The 24,628-nt window shown below is 40.7% G+C and overlaps 1 protein-coding gene across 3 annotated transcripts in view; it reads right to left on the bottom strand.

The window, feature by feature from the left end:
- FTO (FTO alpha-ketoglutarate dependent dioxygenase) overlaps window positions 1-24,628 on the bottom strand; it is a 322,731-nt gene that overhangs the window by 2,410 nt on the left and 295,693 nt on the right. The window contains exons 9-13 of one of the 3 annotated variants that reach the window (XR_011741306.1): window positions 8,572-8,682; window positions 4,979-5,113; window positions 4,056-4,303; window positions 3,476-3,621; window positions 219-707 (exon numbers count right to left, since the gene is read on the bottom strand). Coding sequence is in view for 1 of the 3 variants with exons in the window: in XM_071814485.1 (XP_071670586.1) it covers window positions 8,660-8,682 (23 nt within the window). In the remaining 2 variants the exon portion in view is untranslated. Of the gene's footprint in view, window positions 1-218; window positions 708-3,475; window positions 3,622-4,055; window positions 4,304-4,978; window positions 5,114-8,571; window positions 8,683-24,628 lie in introns of those variants that run through there. The other 2 variants (XR_011741307.1, XM_071814485.1) reach the window with 2 other exon arrangements.

Raw genomic sequence — 24,628 nt, 5'->3', positions numbered from 1 at the left:
GCCAGTCTTTTCCTGTGTTTAGAAACACGCACTTTGCTTTTTTAACAATTTGCTATTGTGATTTTGTTTTTTTAAGTCTTTCCTTGGTAGAATCAATTTGTGAAAAAACTTCTACATTCCTCTGCTCCCCTTTACAATTCTGCAATATCAGCTAATTAGCAAGCAGCTTGTACTGTTTATAGATTTGTACCAATTGGTACAGCGAAAAATCAAGTTACCTGACTCATGTCCAAGTATATAAGCGGTCTCCTGCTGCTATCTATTCTCAGCAAAATTACTGTTAGTAGTTTGCTCAGGCACAGAGTCCAGAACAGCTTTTCCCCACTGAGATTCACGTGCCTTTCGGTCAGAAATGTCATCCCAGCTTGCTATTTTTTTTTTCTGCATGAGCAGGAGAGAGCACAAAGACGAGGGAGCAAGAACAAATATCTTCCCTTATGTAAATGAAATAATAATAATAAATAATCACTGGACACCTAAAGGAGATTAAAGAGATAATGAAGAGACAAGATATAATACATGGAGAAGTAGCTGAAGAATAGATACATAAATGACACAGGAAATGAGATCAAAGCCTTCTAAATGTTTAATTCCATAGGGACACTGTCCCTTCCCAAGGAGGTCACTCTACTTCTGGATGTCATAAAGTCCCTCCCTGATGATAGTGCCATTGGTGACACAGATGCAAAGAGCTGTCGGTACAGTCCCTGTAAGAGAAGGAAAAAGGCTGCTGACAGTCGGCTATGTGTCTGTTCATTACAGGTAACTACCACTTTACACAAATTGTTTCAGGGTTTGGAATGTAGCAATAACTGATCTAATTAGTGTAGGCTGTAATTTAGGAGGGTTCATTATGTCACAGACATTATGACTCCTGGGTATTACTAAAGGACTCATTTGTAGTACTTGAAATGAATTTCTCTGAACACATATGTCACCCATACAACTAGTGTGTAGCTTTAAGGTGATCTGACATATTTAAAATCTCTGACTTTGAGCAGGATTAAGTTTCCAGACAGTAATAAACAAATCAGCAAATAGTACAGATTCACCTCTTGCCAAGAGAATTAAAAAAAACCTAATGGCTATTTCAGATTGAAATGGCAAGTAAAATCTGTGACAAAACTACAAAGAAAACTAATAAATAATGCCAGAGGAAATATATATTGTGATTAAAGACACACACAAACTTGACAAAGACTTTGCATTTCCAGGTATGATACCTGTTTACTTCATCTAGTAAGGAAAAAGTTTAACGGCTTCTTAAGAGAAGTCAGTTATTTATTATTTCTACTCTAAAAGCTCCCATGAGCCTTCCTGCAGCAGGAAAGCAAACCCAACGATATGAAATACATAATGAGACAAAATGCATTAAAAAGTATAAGCAGGTTTCAGTAGCATGATGCTGAAGTAAAAAACAAGTTATAATTAAGTTCAAATGGGTAATCTGAAAAGGTTACAAATAAAACCTCTATTATTTGCTTCTCTTCAAGGGTCTCTCACCAACGTGGTATTTCCTAGTTCTTTGCTTTTATGACCTAACAGGTTCATTCGCACACAGATACAAATATGCTTTTCCTTTTTACTTACATAGTGTCTGATATAAAAAAAAACTCTTCTGGAGAGCACTTATGTGTGTGCTTAATGCTAAGCAGTCCTTAGAGCCCCTGCCTGCACCTTCTTAAATCAATATTAAAGCTTGTGGTAATTTCATTTGTTCATGATCCCCACTCAAGGGGAAACTGCTATCAAGACACTGACATTAGTGACTTCTATGGCGTCCTATTCTGAACACACACACATCTCCAGATCAGACCTAAAAATTAACTGAAATGGAATAACTCTTTGTTTCCTTTCACACAATTTGCATTGGACCTGCCTTCTTTGTGAGAGTCAGAACTCAAATGTTATTTCTTAGTTTCCTTTTGAAAACTTGAATTTTACAAAATTAATTTTAAAAGTCCTAGTTTATAAAGTAGAATATTAGCATGAAAACCTACACACAGAATACAGCATTGCTTGATCAGAAACGGACATGTCAAGTTGTGTATGCAGCATGAGCTGCTTTTGTTTCATCGCAATATGTTCCAGGGCACCCCTGGACTAAAATCAGAAACTTTAGAAATTATTTTGAAAAAGTTATTTCATCTAGAAGGCGAACGACCTAACTGGATGACTTACTGCCATTACTTCCTAATACAGATGGGGGTTCAATATCTCTTAAATGGGTTTCTGAAATCTCAGATATAAATTTAATTTCCAGATACAAATTAGATTCCCATTCTCTTATAAAACCTTCTTTAATGTTGTTACCACTGCTACCCTTTTTGGCTGTCTAGGTATCAAATCTAAGTGGGTACTGAACCAGCTAGAAGGACTGACTGTATTTAGTCCTTAATTAAATGCTGATGGATTTCCTTCAATAGCATTAAGCTCAGAAGTGAAAAAACATAATTAAACGATGGTCCTGCGCAGGCAATGATCAGCATTCTAACATGCAAGGTGTGGTAGCAGAGTAAGCTGAGGATCACTTCTCAGTTTTAGTTTTCATATCGAAGTTCTCATACCTCATGAGAAACCTTGTTCTGTATGCACAAAATGTAAACCAAGCAATTGTCCTAAGGATGCCGTGGATTTATAAAAGTCCATTAATCTGATTAATAATTGGATTGCTGACAAGTTAAGTGTCTCAGTGCTGTTAAAACTAAGTATATTTTAAACATATCTGACTTCCTCCCATTATCTGCCATCTCCCTGAAGATGTGGGCAAATAAAAGGTCACCATCATAAGAGGCTGCTGTCCTGTGGAAGCCTTTGTATCGTTAACAGGCAGAGGAAACCCCAAGGTGAAGAGCTGGTGAACTGTACAAGGTTTTGGAACATACTGAAGAACTGAGTGACAGCAGAAACGGAGGGCTGTTAAGGTTAATCTTTAACACTCCTGTTCTAAACTGATGTATTTCAATACTAGTGAACTCCTGCAATTTCCACGTGTCTAAAACATTCCTTTTTTGTGAACGTGTTCTACGTGATGGCTTGGCAGAAACCAAGAGATACAGACTCTGATCTTAGCTTCACCAGTGACCTGCCCTGTGACCCTGGATAAATCATTCCACTGTTCTGTTTATCTTCTTACCTTTGCCTGCTTTGCTTCTTCAGAGTACAAGCTCTTCATATGTAGACCTAATCTCTAGTTATTTTTTTGTCCAACATGTTGAGGCCCTGAACTCAGATGAAGCCTCTAGGTGCTCCCGAAAATAAAACAATGCTGGTGAGGAACTGGCGGTACTGACATTCACAACCCTTATTCCATCCAAGTGTATACACCAGCATCAGCACAGCTACACCTGCAATACTTCATCGTGGATTTTGGTGGCGAGTTAGGGGCTAGAGCAGCAGCCATGACGCAGTGGGGTACAGGGGAGAAAATAGACCTCTGTCATCATTACTGCTCACTGCTGGAAGTCCAACTTACATTAAATAATGGAGTCATTTTTCCATATTGCAAACATCAGACTGAGACCACAAACTCAATTAGACTGAAGAGCCAAAGGAAATTGTATCACCAATCCAGGTTGAACTGAGATGAGCCATTCTTTGACTGCATCCTCCAGCACTGTGCTGAACACAAAGAACAAAGATAAAGAACAAAGTGCTGCTCATGCTAGCATAAGGTGTAGTTGCTAGTTAGGACAGTCATGAGATGTGAATTTGAACCCCTCCAGCCAAGCAGATGCCACATCTCACACACCTCAGAAAAGCATTCAGACAATCACTCTATTTTATATAAGCCTGGACATACTTTTTCCTCCTCCTGAGGCTATGTTTCATGGAGGATTTACCCTGCTCTGGTACTTTGAGCCCCAAGTTTGGGGGATTTAAATCCTGCTCTGACCGAGGGTCCCCATTAGGCACACAGAAGGGCACAATTCCAGAATGGCGCTCTCTGGCACCTCCTAAACTTTCCTTACACCGTGTGCTGGTCACTGTGACTCCTACTCCAAGTTGCCTCAAATCAGCTGACTTGGTTGAGTCCCTCTACACCCTTGTCTTACCCAGTGGTCATGCTTGGGCACAGCCTCAGCAGCGGTGACACATCAGGAACCACGTCAGAAAGCCAGTCCTAGCCTCCAGCATGGCGACGGCCAAGCAGTGACTCTTGAGCTTCACGATGTTGATAAGCAGATGAAGCGCAGCTCCCATGCTAAGACTCCATCACGTGTTTGGCACCAGAACGGTGTTGGTGCAAAACTTTCTGGGTAACTCAGATCTTCAGCGGTGGGATGCTCTAAGTCAGCAAAACCTGCCAAAAATGGTATTCCAGGACTAAGCTGGGATGCAGCTGCATGCGCACTCCAACCCCATCAGGTATTGCAAAACTGTGATCCCCTGGGCAGCTTCCATCACCTTATACCTGCAAACTTCTGCCTGTGTCTCTGTACCTGATCAGTGACTCTCAGCCATAGGAAAATTTTGGTGTACAGCCCGTAAATTGGAGAAGGATTGACCGCTTCCTCACTATCACCTCCTTCCTCACCAACACCATACAACTCCTTCAACACAAGAGTTTTGGCTCTCCAGAGCTGTGAAAGCTGCCTTAAGGAATCTAGATAAATGAATAAATCTGTCCCAGCAATTTAGGGCATAAACTATAAAAATTCTGTGTCACTTTAGAGTTAAGCCATGTAAAAAGCAAAGGAAACTAGTGGCAGTTTTTTGGTAAACAGGCTTTACTAAAGAAACCACTGTGGACCCAAAAAACCACTCAGAAATACTGAATAAAGCTTAGAGTGCAAGAAATAAGAAACTAACAGTTTTCTTCCTTTCCTCCCTTTACCCTTCTTCCCTTTTTTAAAGTAAGCTTGACCTAGTGTGACTCCCAGAAGTTACCTGCTGGGCACATCAGAAATATATCAGTAACTAGAGAATGAGGAATATATCTTAGAGCATGGAAAAGAAACCAAAATGAAAGCTTTACCATTAGGAATATTAATGTTGGTCCTGTCTGAGTTAAGACAGGTACAGACTGGAAGACTCAGTTGCTGCTCTTAGTTTGCATAAGGAGGAATATCAGCAATTCATCCTGTGAAAAATAGTACTTCAGCTGGCAGAGCTGCAAGAGAAGAGTGAGAGAAATTGAGGCCTTTTTGTCTCAGATTACATGTCTAAGGGCTAGAAAAACCCTACTACCTCTTTTTTTCACCTGTAGAAAACAAATAAAATGAAGCAGAAGGGAAAAAACCCCACCAACAACATAGCAACATGACAGTGATGTGTATAATAATCTCTGGCAGCCTCAGATAAGATCACAGCCCTTGGGACTGGTGGAGCCTGGAGCTAATGGACCCCTGCTTTGGGGAAAAACTAGAAGTGTGCAGAAAAAAAAAAAGTTCAGTTCTCATATTAAAAAGAAAGGAGAGGTATTTTGCTAAATCTATTCCTTCTGAAGAAGCCTTTGAAAATATAAATGTATGAAAACATCTGAGTCACTTCTGCATTCATGAGTGAGTGATCCCCTCTACCCTGACCACTAATGCAAGGAACTTGCCTTACTCCCAGTTTGCCCCAGAACTACACCATTTTCAGTTAGTTTCATCATTTTTTTCAGTACAAGTCACATGCAGATATAATTCTCCTCTCTTTTTAATGCAAACTTGTGCATAAATTTTAAATTGAGCATATAAGGAATGGGGTTCATCTAAATGACTGCTGTTACTACCCTACCCCTAAATCTCCCTCAGATCTTGGGAACAAGCCTGTTCTTTTGGAGATGTTGTTTGGAACATCTGTAAGATAGTTGAATTTTTTTTTAATCGGTTCTGTTCCAAGAAAAGATCCAGAAACTCAACAAAGCTGCTTGTGGACTTCAGAGTTTCTATTGATTTTAGAGGGAAGGTGTGAAATCCGATGACTAAACGGCAGCACCACTGAAAAATCAAGTTATGTACGGTTCTCTTCAGTTGGATCAGTTCCTCTAGATAATTCCTTGTTTATCTGCCTCAGTGTTTGGACTGGTGCAGTGCAAGGCAAGAGCAGGATGGCACCGGCTCGCTTTTCTGGGGTGTTATTTAAGCACATGTCAAACCATGCCCTGGCTGCTGCCGAGGCCTAAACTCTTTTGAAAATCCAGCCCTTTCACTGGGTGCTGAACAAAGCCAAGCCAGGCTCCTGGTTAGCTTAAAAGCCTGGTATCAAAAAACAAAATAAAAATCACAGGGTTGGCAGCCCCATGCATGCTTGAGCAGAAGAAAATAAACTATAATCAAATGCTGAGTGGGCGGAAAGCACAGGGAGCAGCGGGCCTGTGAATCACGTCCTCCCCCAAGGCCTCGCTGTCATTAGGAGTACAGGTGTGTGGTTTTAAAAACACATGTTGTCCATACTGATATTTTAACAAGCGCTAGTCAAAGCAGGAGCGGTTTTAACAGGCATTTACTGGTCAAGATAAAGCCTAAGCTCCCCTCTCTGGGTGACTGCAGTCAGCTAGCATGTTAAAACTGTAGCTGCCGGGTCCAAGAAAGGATTTTGACATGAGTTAAAAATAAAGTCCTTTTTGTACATGCATGGCTTAAGAGAGAAGAGTCCAAATCCCTTCTACCAGCAAGAATAATAGAAAGAAGCAGAAGAAAAAGAGGATTAGAAGAAGCATATGTGCTCTGTCCTTTCTGTTTTCTTACCAAGCTTTTATTTTGCTTTGCTCCTCTTATCGAGCATGTCTCTGGATGCCAACAATTAATTTCTATATTACCTTTAAAATCAGGCTCACATACAGACCAGGGCCAAGGCACGGATTTCTGCTGCCAAGCGCCCACCAGTACAGGAACAGGTACATGTTCAGCAAAGCAAACACTTCTGAATGCGGCAGTTGTCATCGACTCAAAATCTGCCATCTCTTTAAAAGCATTAGAAACAGAGGATGAGGGGCGTGCTTGCACATCCATCCAGCTCTGCTATTGGGAATACCTCAGAAAAGCTCTCTGGCATTTTCTGAGGTGTGAGATGAGGCAGAATTTGCCCCAAAAGCATGAAAGCAAAATTTACATCCATTGCTGTGAGACTGCATTTAAACTAATACTGAATTTGGAGCTCAGTGCCTGGTACTAATCACTCATTCTGAGTCAATTTGAACGTACCCTCTCTCCAGAGGCAACAGAAGTCTAAACTGAAACACTGTAGGAAATAAAATGTCATTTAACCAGAGAGAGGAAAGAGCCATGTGAAAGTAAGGGAATTCAAGGGGCACTCCTTTCTGCTGTCATTTGTCATGTATGACACAGGAATGTTGACATCATCCTCTGATAAATGACACTGGCACCTGCATCAGAGGGATATTCTTCAGCAAAATAGAAGTTTGAAAATCCAGCAGCAGGGCAGTACTAGTAGGTTCCAGGAGCTTGCAAGAAAGGAAAGATAGATGATGGTAATTTTCTTCCAAAGAGAAACATAAGACTTTTTAAGAACCATTCTCTTTTTTCTTCCCCTTCTGCTCCCTCTGGGCTTTGGGAAATGATTCTGTTTTCTAAATCTAATAGCGGTTCAGACACAAGCTATATGTTATCCAAGAGCTAACCTGTGGCATTCATGCCACCACCCAGTCTTAGGGGATAAGCGTCGAGCAGAGAGCTCCAGAAGACAAACCCAGGAAAGGGCCCTTCAAAGAAGCCAGCCTGGCCTTCTCCTGTCCCGGGCCAGCTAGAGGTGCCAATGAACCATCTATTCCAGCACTTATCCTTCCAAATCTCACCTTTGCATCCACAACCTGTAATGCAGGGATTTTTTTCCCTTGGAAAGGGCAGGACTAGATGTCTGCATCCCACTCCTGGCGGTATTCTGCACAGCTGCAGGCTGGGTTTGTAGCAAAGAAAGATCTCACGCAACTTCATACAGCCAGGCAAAACCCGACATGGGGTGGTTTGACATCAGCAGGCAAAGGTAACCAAATAAATCTTTTTACTGAGTCGTCTTAAGGCAGATGCATCACAGGTTTTCTGTTTTGAAAAGCTGAAGACCAGTGGATTAACTGTATTTGTGAGGGAAAGTCTTGCTACTCTTAAAAATGAAAAGTAAATAGATACATTCCCTGTGTCAGATTTTCCACTTGGTTGGCTCATGGAATTTATACACAGCTTGATTTTGCTTCTAATTGTATGATTTATTTATCCCAGAAAAAAAAGAAAAAAAATCTATTTGATTTGGAACAGCAGGTTGGGAAGTCCACAAGCTCCGTGACCCGGGGAGCCTGGTTCACCCTCAGGAGATCTGCGTTCAGTGCCAAGGACCTCACCAGCTACCGGCTAGTCCCAGTTTGCTCTAACTGGTTGAACACTGTCCAGTCTATTTATCATTTGCCCTCTCTAGGGACCCCTGTGCAGTGATATGGACTAATAGCCCAGCAATATGCCAAGACATATCCTTTTCATCCCACACAGCCAGTACTGTCTTCCAGACCTCTTAGTGCATGAAGGAGACTGGAATCTGGATGAAGAACAGCTGGCTTAAAACACACCCTGACAAGCCAATACTGGGTAAAAGGAGAAAACACTGGAAAAATGAAGCAGTACACAGGCTCACCTTCTTTTGGCGGGCTCTTTCTCCAGGAGAGTTAAAATATGATGCTGCTTTCGGGTCTTACTGAATCCATCCGCTGGAGCAGAAGCAATCACTGTGGTCTCGATTCTCCTGCTGGAATAACAACCCCACATTTACATCTTTAGTACCTTCAATTTGGATTACTGCAACTGGGGCTATGTAACAAGTTCACCAGGAAAATACACTGTCATTTTTAACCCAAAGAAGTAAGAGAGAGTGTATCATCCTGATGTGCTCTTCAGGTTGCTTTGGACTAGAGACTCTTCAATGAGCGACTGGTGAATCCCAAACAGCTGAGCTGAGCGTCTTCCCCCTCCGAAAGCTCAAGAACAAAAGGGGAATGATAACCCCAGCTGCTGGTCCCTTGGCTTGATGGGGTTAGATCAGCCCCATTTGAAGAGGCTGCTTAGCAAAAGGCAATTAATTTTGTCTCATCATGTCACACCTGTATGGCTATGGTCATCACAGAAGACAGTAACACAGTTTTTATACTCAAGCATATACCAAATTATAAGTGCATAGGCTTGGCTGAGCAACTTTCAGCAGCCTGCTCTTTACTTGAAAACAATTACTTCAGGGACTGAGGGAGAAGCTGAATTTTTATGAAGCCAGGCAAGACAGCAGATTGTTTTTTATTTTACGTATTTTCTTCTACAAAATATGGACATTTGTTATGCTTAGACTCTTGATACTCATAACAGCTTTTGTGTAGCAACCTATTACTTGATTAGTTTATACTGTTTAAAGCCCAGCAATAATGACATATTTTTTTGTAATGAGGATAAATACTGTCTCAGAACGTCAGAAGGCACCACATCACCCGTTAAGCACCATAATTCCAAAATACCCTGCAGAAAAGACTTCTGGGCTTGTAGCAGGAAAATACATACACATACATGTCTGATTTTGATTAAAATACAAGTTATTGAAATGCTCGATTCAGTCCAAGACTAGAGTCAACTGCTCAGCCCCACAGATTGAAAGACAGAATAAGAGAAAAAAAGTCCTCCTAGGACTCTCCATATTCTCTATGCATTGGCCAGACAATGATCTAATAACAGCGGTGACTTCAGGGATATTTGTTTATCTACTCTGAGCACAGTTGACTCAGAGGTAACACAGTGTTTTACCAATGTTCTGTTGGACCAAGACATGCTGTACAAGTAACTCAATCCTAAAGGAGGCTATTCACACTAGTGATGCTGCAAAAGGGGTAATTCGAAGACGGTTGCAAAAACATTTGTGGATACAAATGAGGCAGTCACAAGTCTCCATATTTTATTTGTGTAAATGAAATATAAAATGGCAGCGCGGGAGTCCTGAGGGTTTCTCCCACGCTAGACTGATCCTTCATCCAGGCAATGGGGGGGAGTCTCTAATTGTTTTGTTTATTAGACTCCAGACTATTTGTCAGGAGTGCAGAATCGGGCCCTTAGCACTGACAAAAATCCTGCGCTCAATCTTTCCTGACCTCTCATTTGAATTTATGTTTAGATGTGAATGCAAAACGCAGAAGATTGATGGGAAGGGGGCTAGAAGGAGGAAAGCTTAAGGAAAATATGCTATAAATATGAACTGGGTCATATAAAATGTTTAAGTATAAAAGACAGCTTTCTTGTAATGTCCAGCTGTTTCTCCTAAATACTTCTAGTAAACCTACATATGTACGATTTCAGAAATGTACCAAGAGGGAATATTAGTACTTCACTTGAAAAAACTCTCTAGTTTTGTAGCTAGTGGTTTTGAAGCTCTAGTGCTGAGATCTGTCAGGACAGGACAGGAGTTATTTCAACAGTACTAAATAGCTCTCCCACTGCTTTACTGTGGATTGATCCATTTTCACCCTTTCTTGCCTTTCTGCAGTCACACACAGATGTAAAACAGATTAAGGCTCTGTGGAAATAAAATAAAATAAAAAAGACACCTAGGACTTTTTTGACTTCCCCTACAATCAAGTGCAGGGAGAGGTGAATAAAGCCACACAAGAGACAGCAACAAAATGACAAAGGTCCTGACTGATAGTTTATTGAGATGACAACTCAGTGAGTTTTTAGACAGCTCTGGCATGAAGACTATTTTTGTCTTTCCACAAGTTAAAACATATGTACGATCAAGACGACTGCCTGCCTATCTGTTGAAGCTTGTTTCTTCCCATTACCTCTCTCTAACAGAGCCGTACCTGACTGCAAAATATTCCTTCTGCATTTTAATGTACTTTAGAACAACAGTTGACAATGCTTGAAAAGAAACCAAAGCAAAAGAACAAACCATTATCAATGTATTATTTATGCGGGATCCAAATATCTGAGCAACATCACTAACAAGTCACTTAAATTTTCAGCCACAGATCTGGAATGCAGAAAAGCATCCTTATCCACACCTGGCTGGTGGAGAAACAACGCATGGTCACAACAAGAAGGGGGCGATCGCTGCCTCTTGCAGCAATTCTAACCAGTGCAAAGGGAACGCAAGAGGCTTTCCCTCCGCCTTGGCCGCATTTTGTACTCTATTTCTTTTGGGGCAGAGCTTTGCACAAGCTCCAGAACTGCAGGAAAATACACACACAGATCCCTGGGCTCCTGCTCCCCACTCTGACCTCTGGCACTGGGTCTTTGCCTCCCAGCCCACAGCGCTGTCGCCTGGACCTTGCACCCAGTATCCAGGCTCTGGAATGCCTCAGGTTTGGCTTCAGACACAATAAAGATTACAAAGTATAGCGCACAGTGGGAATAAAAGAGATGGCTTGCCCCCTCTGACTATCCATCACCGTTTCCCATGTCTCTGGGCAAAAGCAAAGCAAAGCTTTCTCAACAGCCCAAAGACAATAATAGGTTGTATGTATTTTTTAAAAGTTATACTTCCCCACTCTTAGGCTAATAAAAGTCAGAAAATAGAGAAGACATTGATTTTATACTTTCTAAAGTCACTAGTGTAAAAGCATCACTACAATTTATATTTTCAAATGACGAAATAGTGAAGCAGGGGGATGTAGCTGGAATAACATTTTTCAGCTCAAAGTGGTTTGCCATGGTTTCTTTTACATTACACACAAGTTTTGCTATCTGCTTTTTGTCTACAGTAAAGTTAGGCACAAAACAATTAAACAAGCTGCTGCAGTCACATGGCAAGTGAGGATCAGTGAGCTTATATATTTATTTTGAGGTTTAAAATGTGAAACTGACTGAAAACTGGAAGGTTTTTAAACCAAGAGAATGCTCATACCAAACCTGATCCTGTACTATGTTCATAAGCTCTTAGAGATGCCAAACAGAGTTTAAAACGAAGTATTTTTGTGGTGAAAATGCCAGAAGTCAGGACAATATTGGACATTTCTAGGAGTTCTGGTTCGTTTCTTCTTGGCCAGCTCCAGGAATTTGTCAGGGACAAGGCACGACTGTCAGTAGCTCGAGAACAAAGATCTGCAGGTGATGGCTGTAGCTGGGGCAAAGAGAGTGCCGAGTTACACATACATATGTCTAGTAGTTTATTATTATTAAATTTTAGAAAAGCCCTGAATACATACACAGATACACACAAACTCTCACGCACAAAAGCACACATTTTAGAACAAGGCTTCCCTGACAGCATTTGTTATATGTTGATGTCAGTCTAAGGAAATATGTTGGCAGCTCCTCCACACAAAATCTATTTTCCACAAACAGCACATTCTGCCAGTATGAAATTCATCATCCAGCCATACAAAAGACACAGGGCCAAGGGGCTTGAGTGACACACCAAAAACCTCAAAACACATGTCTGAGCTGCCACATGACTTGCATAAAACACTATTCACATACGGCATGAAACCGGAGCTCTGCACGCTGCACCTTCATAACAGCTCGCAACATCCTGTAAACTCATTGCAGGAAAACAATAACAGATACTAAAAGTGGTTTGGCCATTGCAATGACAAAGAGCCTCTAATTAATTTCTTTTTTTTTCTACAAAAGGGCAGATGGTGAATGGAGGGGAAGACAGTCACGTTGTTCGTTCAACAGTAGATACCTGAGCCACGTATCTTGGTAAAGAAAAACAGGTACATCTTCTCAGCAGCTTTTCAGTGGAAATAGGTACTGCTGAGGTCACGTAATTGGTGACTTGAGGTAACAGGTCACCTCTGAAACTGAGATCATTCCAAAGGAAAAATGGCCACTCTGGGGAAATATTTTAATAAAGAAGGAAAGAAAAGGTGTTCGTGGAATGCTGATTTAGTTGGTTTTTCAGGATTCAAACGGAAAGATAAAATTCATACTTCAGCCAAATGTGCTTGTGAAAGAGATAAGAATTATCAACACTTCTATCCCAAATTTATTCTATTTTTGTCCCACTTTTCAACACTGGGAGAACAATTTAGAAATTGTTGATGAAATTAATACTACTGAGCACAGAGGAATTTTATCATTTGTCCTGATGGGTAATTTTTGAGAAGGTGGCAATTTGTGCAGGCTCTAGCATCCTGCAAATAAGCCAGCAACAACCCAAAACTTGGAATCTAAGAACTGCAGGAAAAGGGAATTGAGCTCTGTTTTCAAATCTCAGTTTAGTAAATCTTTTTAGTGGTTTTGCACCTAATGTAAAACTTCGTCTTATGCTGAAAGTAGGCAAATTCCATCTGTGCTTCATCTGGGCAGGAGCAAGCACGCAACAACAATACAATTTCATGAAAAAAAGTTCAGGGCAATTTAACATGTGATCTACGATATTTTAAAGGCAGGAAGCACCTTTGTCAAAATGCCCTTTTCGCTCAATCAGAAAAATCAATACAAGTTGAACAGGGAGAATATCTATCTTTTAAATAATAGTGCAGGAGATTCTTACAGAGCACTTCTGGTTTACTAATGAGGAACTGCTTCACCTCCCAACACAGAGATGTATATTTACACGCTGGATAAGCAGCCTCCTTGCACAACCCCTGTGTTTCCCTATCTGAGGCCAGGCCACCTCAGCACATCTGTCCAGGTCCTAACCCTCACCTTGCTCCTGTTGGGCTATATATTCAACCCACTAGGAACCTGTAGCATCCAGCTTATATTAATTTGCCTCCTTAGAAATGATTCTTAGACTGCTGGGGACCGCGGGGCAGCACCTCGCCCAAAGGGGATTTGTTCTCCTTGCAGCAGCCGCCTCCATTGCTGCTTCTTGTGTTATTGAGAGCTGCAGCAATTCCTGTGACAATATTTCAGGGGCAAATTCTCTTTTGATACTGTTGGAAAATCCTTGCCAAGCTGACACTACATATTAAAGGGTTCACAATAACAGAAGGTAGAAATTAAATTGAACAGGATATTAATACCTTGTAGTTGAGGAAATGATATTTCCTTTTGATTTTACTTTTTGCTTTGTGAATTAGCCAAAACCTGCAGCCCTGCATAAACTGAAGCAGCCCACCAGGTTCTCCACAAAGGCACAGCGGTGTCCCTCCTCCCCCTGAGAACGCAGCGACAGCAACAGCCTCCAACACCTCCCTGCTAAAATCTCTCTTCAGAAACCTGGCAAGCTTAAAATAATCAGGTCTGCTTCATTCCACATCCCCTCCAGATCTTTCATCCATCCTACTAGTTTCCACAGCAGCAAATATTAGTTGGCTCATGATTAACTCATCTGAATAGCCCACAGATGTGAAGAGAAGGTTTAACACATGAAAAAGGTTTTTCATAGTCTGATTTAATTCTGTTTCTTTCTTCTATGCACCAAAACCTTCTATTTTCCTGCTCTTCTATTGCTACAGGGAATATTTGAGTGCATGGACCCAAAAAATGTGAATGAGTACTATCTGGGCTAAGACAGTTGGAAAGACAGAGCCCCCCTCTGATATCTCCTCTGTGTTTGAAGGGAGCCAGATTGAAACACGTGGATATGTTAAACAACAACACAAACTTAGTGACAAGGTTATTACCAAAAAGATTACAAGTGTTTTCTGTTGTATGACATATTCCAGTGGGTTGAGGACACTTTGCTTACACAAGAAACTCTTACTGACCCACTAAAGCTGCACACTCTGGAGTAGGTGGCTATTGCATGTGGCTGACGATGAGACATGTATATTAAGGTTCACATAGTGTGAAACATTTTAAAAAAATAAGATCTATTATGCTTTACTAAGCTAGATATGGGAAAGCATAGTTTGGTTGTGGCCAGGGAGCTCCATTCCATCATGGAAGAACCACTTCAGGAATGAAGTGTCAACATATCTCTGTAAACTGGATCCTTGCTAAAGTCCATATATTGGCATGAGAGGTGCATGCATAGACACACGTATGTAACAGGAACCCAGCTGTATGTATGCTCTTTAGAGGCTGACATTAAAAAAACAAAACCAAAAACAAAAACATTAGGTTGCAGTATTTGTACATTATCCAGGCTCAATTTATTTCAGCTTTTGGAGTGCTGGCATGGCGAAAATGAGTTGGTCTGCGTGCCAGCAGCCATCACTAGCATAACAGCAGAGCCCAATTGGGGAAACATTAAGAAGCACGTTTTGTGTACATAATTGTGTGTTTACAAATGAGGCATTTGAATATTATACAGTTAGTCCTGTGCAACATGGAGATGGCAGTCGTAAGAGTAAAGAAAATTTGGCATCCTGGTATGAAACTCTGGCCAAAAACATCATTTAATCCAGACAAGAAAAGAGATTGATCAATTATGCCAGTAAGTTTGAAACAGCACTATAAAAAGAAAAAGTGACATGGCATAGGTTTGTGGTTCCCAGCTAATGGAACTAAAACCTAGCATCAGATGGTTTGTATTTTACATTATTGTCAAACAAAAATAAATCATAAAAAACATGGCAGAATCAAGCCTAACTGGCAGGACATACCATAAAAAAAAGCAGCTAGTGGTTGAAGTGAAAATTAAGAAGTGCTGTTCATTCTCCCAGAAATGCCAGGGCTAACCAGAAGAAGCAGCTCACACTTACAGCCTTTGCAATTCATTCTCTTTCTTTTTTTTTTTTTCCTGCAAGCAAAAGGCTGTTTGGCCATAGCTGAGTTCTGCTCCAGTGAGATTTTGCTTCCTGATACTCAGAGATTAGCATATTAAGTACATTATGTAGTGTATTTACATAACTATTGTATTATGGCACAGTTAAAATTTTGTTGGCATTTCCATTGTAAACCCCAGTTTCAGAGCCTAGAGTTGTGATTAAAGATTATCTCCAGACAACTGCCTTTACAGGGGTCGGGGAAAGGGGAGATTTTGTATTTATTTTTAAAACACCTGTCAGAATTCCAAAAGAAACAATAAGCTGCCAAAGACACAGCAGTCTAATCAATACATCAATACCGGAAGGGAACAAGTATTCTTCCAGGAAGAACTGATCTTTCAAACGTGAGAACTGACAGGCAGATGCTCAAATGACTTCATCATTCTTTACATTATCGCTAACTCCAAACATGCACATTCCATGGCCCGGGTCCCAAAATTAGAAGCTCACCTTAAAAATCGTGGGAGCTAAAGATTACAAATTTAGAGATCATTTTATGTTTCTTCTGGTTTTTTTTGAAGCTATCAACTTCAACATTATAAAGCTTTTCCTGGCCACTGCATAGGCTGTGCGCTGACTAGCTAAAGAATACACCATCCTTTGATTCTGGGAGTCAGACCTACATAATTGACAGTCATGATAAAGACAACAAAGTTGTCAGCCCTGTCTTGTACTATATTCTAGGCGATTCTATGTTTTTAATATCTATCAGAAGAACAAAAGTAGCTATTTCATTGAACAATTCCTAGTGTGTATTTCCACACACCAAGCCCTCCTGGTCGTGCTTTTCTCCTGGGCCAGTACAACCTGAGAGGTGGCACTTTCAGCACAGAACTGGAGCTCTGCCGAACTTGTGCTCCCCCCAGCCCCACAACAGCTCCTGTACTTTATCAGATTAAAATAATCATTGGGCTTAGAGCATGGATTATCACCAGTGGGCTGCATTTGGCTTCAGCCATGGGCTGATGCAGAGGGGCCAGGAAACCAAGCAGGTGTTCCAGGAGGGCTTGCCCTGCTGAGCTCTGTCTCTTCCACGGCCCTGGCATCACGGACCACCCTGAGTCCTGAGCATCCCTGATCCCTGCTCTCCTGGCCAGTGAAAGATGATACAACGATTCTACAATTTCACCTATTCAAGGCCCATAATTATAGAAGCAGTGCTGCTGAGTCTCCACCGGCAATTTTCTTGCACCAACCGAAGCAGAGCATTGGCTTGAAGCATTTGCGCTTCATCTCCTCTCATCTTTGCTACAGTTAGGATGAAGAATTAATTTAGACTTAAATAGACACATAAAATACTCAAATAAGTTTTCCTTTAAATTGCTAGCATAGACGAATGCATTGCTCCAGCTGACTTGGCATGGTATCAGCTCACATTGCGAGAGCAGGACATTCAGATGTGCCTCAGGGTCAGATTCCCAAATGCAGTCAGGTGTCTGAAAGAGCAGAAAAATGTCTATGTGCATTCAAAACACAATTAAAGTGACTATTTCAATCTTTAGACACCTTAATTCTGGTGTATAGAATTCTAAATCCCAGTGACTCTCAATGAGACTCAGGCTCTTAAGTGCCTTTATTGCTTTATTGAGAGTGAATCTAAAGGCCAGATTTTAAAAGCCATTTGGAGTCTTAACTCTCATCTGGCCCTAAGCCACTGAGAAGCTTTGAAACTTTTATCTACACCCTTGCCTAACCACAACGGAGAAATAGAGAGGATGGTGATGTATTTTAGAGCAAAAAATTAGATTCTGCTCAAGTGGAACAGGACTCTAGAGGAACACTGGGGTTGTCCAGCACCATAGCCCTGCTTCACATACATCTCAGATGCCTTGTCACTCAGAAAAACGAACAAACGAAGGCCTTATTCATAACTTTTCAATGAAAAGTTAGTTCTTCAGAAAATAAGTAATATCTTCCTACTTGTAAACTTCATGTTGAAACAGGTTTTGTTTTTTAAAAAAAAGTTTTTTGGCTTATGTCACATCCCAGATCTTTGCAATGAGGCAATGTTTATGCATAAATTATAATGTTCTGAAAATAGGTGGCTATAGTAGGAATAAAAACACATCCAGACCATTAACTGTAATGGCAGACTGGGGCAGTGTTGACACATACACACACATATCATATTTATTGACAAGTTACACCATTTACCAATTTCTAAAGTTCTGAAGCTGGAAAGCCTGTACCACATGTGGAGCCAAAGGCTAAGGGCAATATTTCAGCACTGAGGTAACTTTCTTAACCCATGAATTTACCTGGCAGTAGATCATCTTAAAAAATATCATGTGGCAAGTCTACATCAATGAGCAGTTCTTTCAATCCCCAAGATTACCATAAGTTATATACATTGCACTATGCAGACAGAGGCAAAACTCTTTAACATGCTGCAGCATCTCACCTTGCTAAAGCAAACACCTACTTTGTTTTGATTAACAGGAGCAACTGATTTAGAGCAAACTTGGCCATTCTCCACTCAGCCAAACACTTATGAAACCTCAGTTAGTTTATCCTTCCAACACATTATGAAAATATTAGTATTTGCTGCACTGAAATATACTTTTTTTTTGGCATCTTCATTTCCCATCCCTATTCTAAGGTAAACACTGACAGCTGATGGTATTCAGGAACATTGCCATATGCTCCTTTAGAAACGGAATTTTGAAATATGGCTGTTATCCACCAATTGGCATATTTACTAATTAGCACAAGATTGCTCAAATCCATTCATTTCTCCCTGAGGGCAGACTCCTTCTGAAGAATTCTCATCTGATGCATCAGGATCTCCTACTCACCACTTATTGTCACAGTTTCTGATTTAATGGTTAACACAAGGAATCAAATCACTATCCAAGGGAGCAAAGTCAAACTGTTCAAACACTACATCTTCTATTGCTGTTTTTTCCAGACAAGCAATGCAAACAGCGCTCATAGAGTTAATATTTGAATGCCTTTTCTAATAAAACAGGCTTCCACTTTTTCAGCCTTTTGTGCAAGTTTAATAAAATAAATTTTGAATATCAATGGAGTACATTCTATTTTTCTTGGCATGTCTCTGCCTTGCTGTGTCCTTCTATTGCAGGAGTCATGCCATAGGGAGAGCACTTTTCCACAGTCCATTGAAGTTGTGCCATGAGGGCTGGAGATGATTTGCTAAAATGCTCCAAAAGTATTCAAATTTCTTTAAAGAAGAAATTCAATTTATGTGCATTTATATTGCAGTGTCTGTCAGGAAGAAAGGTTATAATCGCCAGCATATTTTAGATTTACATTTTCTTCTATACATGAGGTAATGGTATTAGAGGTAAACTATGAGGTTTAAAGTTGAATTCGATGTATGGTACTATTTTCATTGCTGCTAAAAGCATGTTTTTGAAGTTCTTGAGGAAAGCATATGTTAGCATATGTTACTGAAATATCAAGAACAGGATGCTGGGTGGCTTAGAGGATAAACCATTTGTCTTTCTTCTCCGCATTCTTATATAAAGTACGGCTGGATTTCATGAGCAAAATGAATAGGGGATTCTCAGCTCACATCAGAAAGCTGCAGCACAGTTTTGTTAAGTGGAGCTATCAGGTGCATTCCTGAATTAACATGCAAGCTAAATGTGCCTTTAGTTGTACCATGGAGGAAGGGAAAAAGAGGGCTTAGAATTTTGTGATATCGCTTATGTAACCCTCAGAACAACAAATACTCATCAAAAATTAAAAGGAAACCCCGTCTCCACCATATTGCTGCAGGAAGTGCTTCGCCTCATTTTTCCTCTGAAAATTTACTTCATTTAAATCTCCTGTGACCGTATTAAATATTTAGATGTTTTCAACTCAGTGAAAATATCAACATTATCACAATTCTTATCAAGCCGGATTCCTTTTGAGCATATGTTAAAGTTATCTGATAATTAAATTGCCGTGCTTATCTCATTTAAGACCCCACTAATTATAGCCCAAGTACTTCAGTGGTATATACTGCATCTGATTTTGGAACTGTAGCCAAATCTCCTCTTTTAGATCAACACTCATAGTTGGTTTGTAGATTTATTTTATAATTTCACTGCTACCCCCGCAATCTCTGTCAATAAGGAAGCATCAAAGCTATTATGATGTTTTTTGCACAGCAAGCTGATTGTATTTTAAGCCTACTTCCAAATGAATTCCTGATAGCTACCCCACTTTGTAAAGAGCCATTTAAGCAGCGCGCTTTGGGGAAGCGTGCGCACACACACACGCGCTATTTGCTTCACAAATTTCAATAGATAAAAAAAATCTGTTTCATTTCTCACAGAGTGTTTATTAATACATTAAAACGACATACCAGGCCAGATATGACAACCGCAGATATTCACTGGGTACCTGACTGGCCCTAGGCAAGATTGGGCTTCCATCCTGCAGTCAAGTTCATGAGCTTTGACCCCGTCGTGACTTTTCTGTGAGCAAAGAGTATCGAGATGCAGAAATACTTGGGGACAAGTGTTGGAGAATGGCTTAAAAATAAGTGACATGGGTCTGCAGAGCAGTTGTACAGGCAGAGCCTGTCCTGAAGGCCTTAGCATAAGTAGCAAGACTAGGCTGCAGTGGGAACCGCTGACTGTTCCAGCAAAATCAGCAAGGCCACTGCGACCTTGGCAGAGTCTCCTGAACAGCTTTGGAGAAGCAAGAGCACAGGAACGTAGAACAAGCATAGCTAGTAACTGCAAGTAGGAGGACCATGCAAATGTGACTGTTAGAGCTTAAGCCAATTAGTAGGTGACAGGTATGCATAATTATCGCGAACTGTATAAGTATATGCTGTTCGGGCTAATAAATCGAACTATGCTTTATCACTCATATTGAGTCGACCTGCGTGTTCCTCCATCGCTCAAACACAAGAAAGAAATGTCAAGAGAGGGACTCTTATTTGTGTAATTCCATTTCCTACCTATGTCTAAACCTAATTGAGTGAATAATCTTATCCTTGCCCTTCCCTCACAGGCTTCTCCTATCAAACCTGATGTGAAACATTGCCATAACAGGGGACACTTTGGGATGCCCTTTTTAAGATCTCTTTGTGTAAAGTTTTGTAAGGTATTAAATGCCAGTGTGTGTGTGCAAACACACAAAGCATTTCCCTTTGTGGATATGGAAATTTCACTTGGATGAACAAAGGTTGAGGTCCAATGCAGGATCTGATCACCTCCCAAGGAAATCCCTTATCTTCTCATCAGAAAATGGCTTATCAATTGGTTGGGAGTTCTCCACTGACATGGATGGACCACAAAGTGAATCTTATTTTCAGCATAAAGTCCTATCCCAAGCATTCTTTATCACCATCTACCCAACAACTAAAAAAACCTAACAAAACATCATCTACAAAAAATGACTCATGGTGACACAAGCAGGATGTAACAAGGCTATTACTGACGAAATAATGCAGATGGAAAATAAATGTCGGGTAAACTCTGTGCATTAGACCATGCAACAAGGAGTTACTATAAACCAGACAAGTAAAGCAACCGAAACCAGAACTACCTATAAAACAGGGTAGGTAACATGGGTATGTTTCCCTCATTATTTTGCACAGTCTGAGCTTTGAATCTACCTGAGTGTGCTCAGTTTTGGTGGGCTTATTCTGAACATTTTGCATCCTGTCCCTTTCTAAATGGAAATGACAGATCAATAATGCATGCAATGTCATTTATTTAGGATCTGAGGACTTGAATTTCTCTTGTCCATTCCTACCTTCCAGTTATTTTCCAGAGCAGCTCAAATCTGTTTTAATTTGGTTTCTTCTCTGCAGTGAAACCAGTAATCATTAAGAAGTTCAATAAACTGCACCTACCATGAAAGACTTTCACAAAATAAAGTATAAATTTCCAAAAGTGTATGCTTAGAGTCAACGTTAAAAATCAATCACCAAATTGTTACCAGATTGCTATTTACATTTGTGTTCACTCATCTGAAGGCCATTTGTTTAGCATTGGAAAATTAAAATGTTGCACATGATTTACCTGCTCTAGACTTGTCTGGGAACTCCTCCAACTTGCACTATATTTTGGTGCAAGCAACAGTGGCAGGAGTATTAATATACAACAGATAATAGCATTCTTACTATGTTGTATTATCTGGGTGAGTTTTGTTCTCTTCCCTTTGTTGTTATCAGTCACTGGAAGATATTCCCCAAACTCTAGCTCGGGGGTATCAAACTCATTTTCACCTGGCACTGTATAAATATAGGAGTAGTTACACTTATACAGTCCTAAAATTATATTCAACCATTTGAAGGTAACTGTGAGGATGATGTGGCCCTGGTGAAAATGAGTTTGACATACCTGCTCTAGAAGTATTCAAAATTAATCCAGCCACTGGGTAATTAATCCAGCCACTGGGCCTTCTATGCATGTTCCAGCCTATCCAGTGCAATAACAGTGGTGGTTAAAAAAAAAAAATAATAAAAAATAAAAAAGCTTCCAACAGCCCAGTTGTCCACAGCAGAACCTGACTCTTTAATAGTATGTGCTGAGCTGAACATGCATGAAGAAGCTATGCGGTGTTACGGCTGACTCTGGGAGAGCTCCTTTCTGTTTTACACCCACTGGTAGGCACACATTTGTACTGGTACAACTGGTGTATCAGGAGGTCTGCACCCTTCCTGCTCTCCCCTGACGAACATAGGCACTGCTCACAGCCCAGGTACCGTGGCCCAAGTCCTCTCTAAGGCCTGGCTCCACAACCAGACCTCATGAGCTGAAGGAGAAATGCAGAGTTGTACTGGGAGCGTGAAGTGGGCCAGGGCAGAAGGGGACTGGAGGAGCTCGCAGGCCTCCCCAGGCCACCTGGTGCAAGGGCAGAGCAGGGCTTCTCCTCCTCGCTCTTGGCAGAGCCTGTCCTTATACTTCTGTAAGAGAACATATGGTACCAACAAAACGTAGCAACACACACACTTTCCTTTGCTAAACAGGCACACTATTCCTAGAGGCAAAAACTAAATCCTTCTTTAACACCGGCACTGATGTCCACAAGAAATACAAAGGCTGAGAAGCTTAGTTTATACTTTAAATGGAGCATTTCCATTCTTATTGCAACATCTAATATTCAAATTCCTTGAAGGCTCCTCAAATGCACTTTTTGATGCTCAGTTCCACCACTTTAAGCAGTAGTTTCTTAAATCCAGCGATAATCTCCTGCCCTTGCACTCACACCTGTGCCCTGTCAGGTCTCCATTTTGAGTGGGGATGGATTGTATTTCCTCACATTTGCATTTTCAGTTGTGTTACCCAGGACAGAATGTAGCTCCTTTACACTGGTAAAGCAGATGAGGATTTGAATTTATGATGATGCATGTCATATAAGGATGCATCCTTGTATTTCCACAAGGCTGTGTAACACTTGAAAGGTCTGCCCATGTTTAACCTCTTACAGGACACAGTTTGCAAACTCTTCCCAGGTTGAGAGGAAACTGCAAAGTAAGTAATAGTAATAAATCTGTGTGCTCATCTGCAGTCCCAACCTAAAAGACATACATTTCAATCACTGACAAGTCCATGTGAAATCAAAAACACAGGAGAAAATTTTAGGAGCCCCAAAGAATTTTCCAAAGGCAAATCAATTAAAAGAAAGGCATATCCGAAATTCAAAACAGTCCTACATGTTTGGATCCGTTGAAAGATATTACATAAGAAATCACAACCACAGTCAGTTCAGCGAGTGGCACTGACACTTGTCTGCACTGTGTTTCATTGCATCCCCGCACATGGTACTTCAAAAAGCACGGTAATTTGCAAAAGTAATTCTGTAAAAGCTTCCATACATCTCCTGTTAAGAGCAATTTGGCTAGTATCTGATGCTAGCTGTGAGCATGCTTTTAGATATGAGATGGATGAGTGCAGACTAGCAGGAGGAAAAAAAAAAAACATGGAGAGGATAAATTCTTGGCAGTTCTCTAACAACTTCACTAGAGGATCACAAAGTGATTTACAAACATCAATTAATTAAACGTCAAAAAGCCCCAGCGAGATAGGTAAGTATCATTACTCTCATTTCACTAATGCGTAAACTGAGACACCGGGAAAATAAGTCTTTCACCCAAGGTCACACAGCGTGCAGCTGGCAGAGCCAGGGCTGGAAACCAAGCATGCTGACTTGCCTTGCTCCTTACCTACTGGACCATTATATTCCTCTTAAAACAGTTTATAGCATCTCTTGCACTTGATATTAGCAAATGCAATGCCCTGCACACTCAGAGAAGTTTCCTTCTACTTGTGGAATCGCAAGTCAGAAGACTTCATTGGAGCCAGGCATTATTCCAGCTGCATAATACACAAAGGTTCCTGACACTTGGTTCCCACTTTCTATTGCCCAGTCCCAAACTGATCATGGGGGAAAAGAGAAAAAAACCAAATAAACCCAAAAAACACACCAACAAATAAACCCAAAACCACAACCCCTCAGTTTTCAAGGCTGAAAGCACAACCAGAACTGATGGTTTTCATGCTCTGGCCCTGGGAAATGTTGCACTGACCGTAGCATAAAAATCACTTGGCCATAACCAAAAATATCACTCGCTGTTTAATGTGGCTCCGCTGAGGAAGTGGTCAGATTCACAGAGAGCACTTCCCAGGGTAGGCAGAATATACACGCAAACGCAGACCCACACGATACAGAATAAAAGCCAAAATAGTCATGTTGATAGCACGAGGTAACACCATACGCTTGGAAAGCAGCACATGTTTCTGTTTTAAACCAGCAATTTAAAAAAAAACAACAAACTTTTGATGCCTGGGGTTACTAATGAATACATTACCAGAGATCGGTTTACAAGGATTTAGCGCATTACTTAAAAAATTGGAGTACTGTCTAGAAATAGAAATTTGCAATATATAATATATGTTCAATATGGCTGCAGCAGGACACAGATACTATGTACAAAATATTTTAGAAAACACCTGACCTCTGGTATCTGCAGAAATAAACTCCCAGCAAACAAACAGTTGTGAATAGACTTGTTTCAGCTCTGAATACATTTGTTTATATACATACCTATATTTATATATGTAGACAACCAACAATGACCCCTCA

Source organism: Patagioenas fasciata, chromosome 13 (assembly GCF_037038585.1).
Source record: "Patagioenas fasciata isolate bPatFas1 chromosome 13, bPatFas1.hap1, whole genome shotgun sequence".
NCBI lineage: Eukaryota > Metazoa > Chordata > Aves > Columbiformes > Columbidae > Patagioenas > Patagioenas fasciata.
The sequence above is the reverse complement of the archived record's forward strand: the minus strand, read 5'-3'. Positions and strand labels throughout refer to the sequence as shown.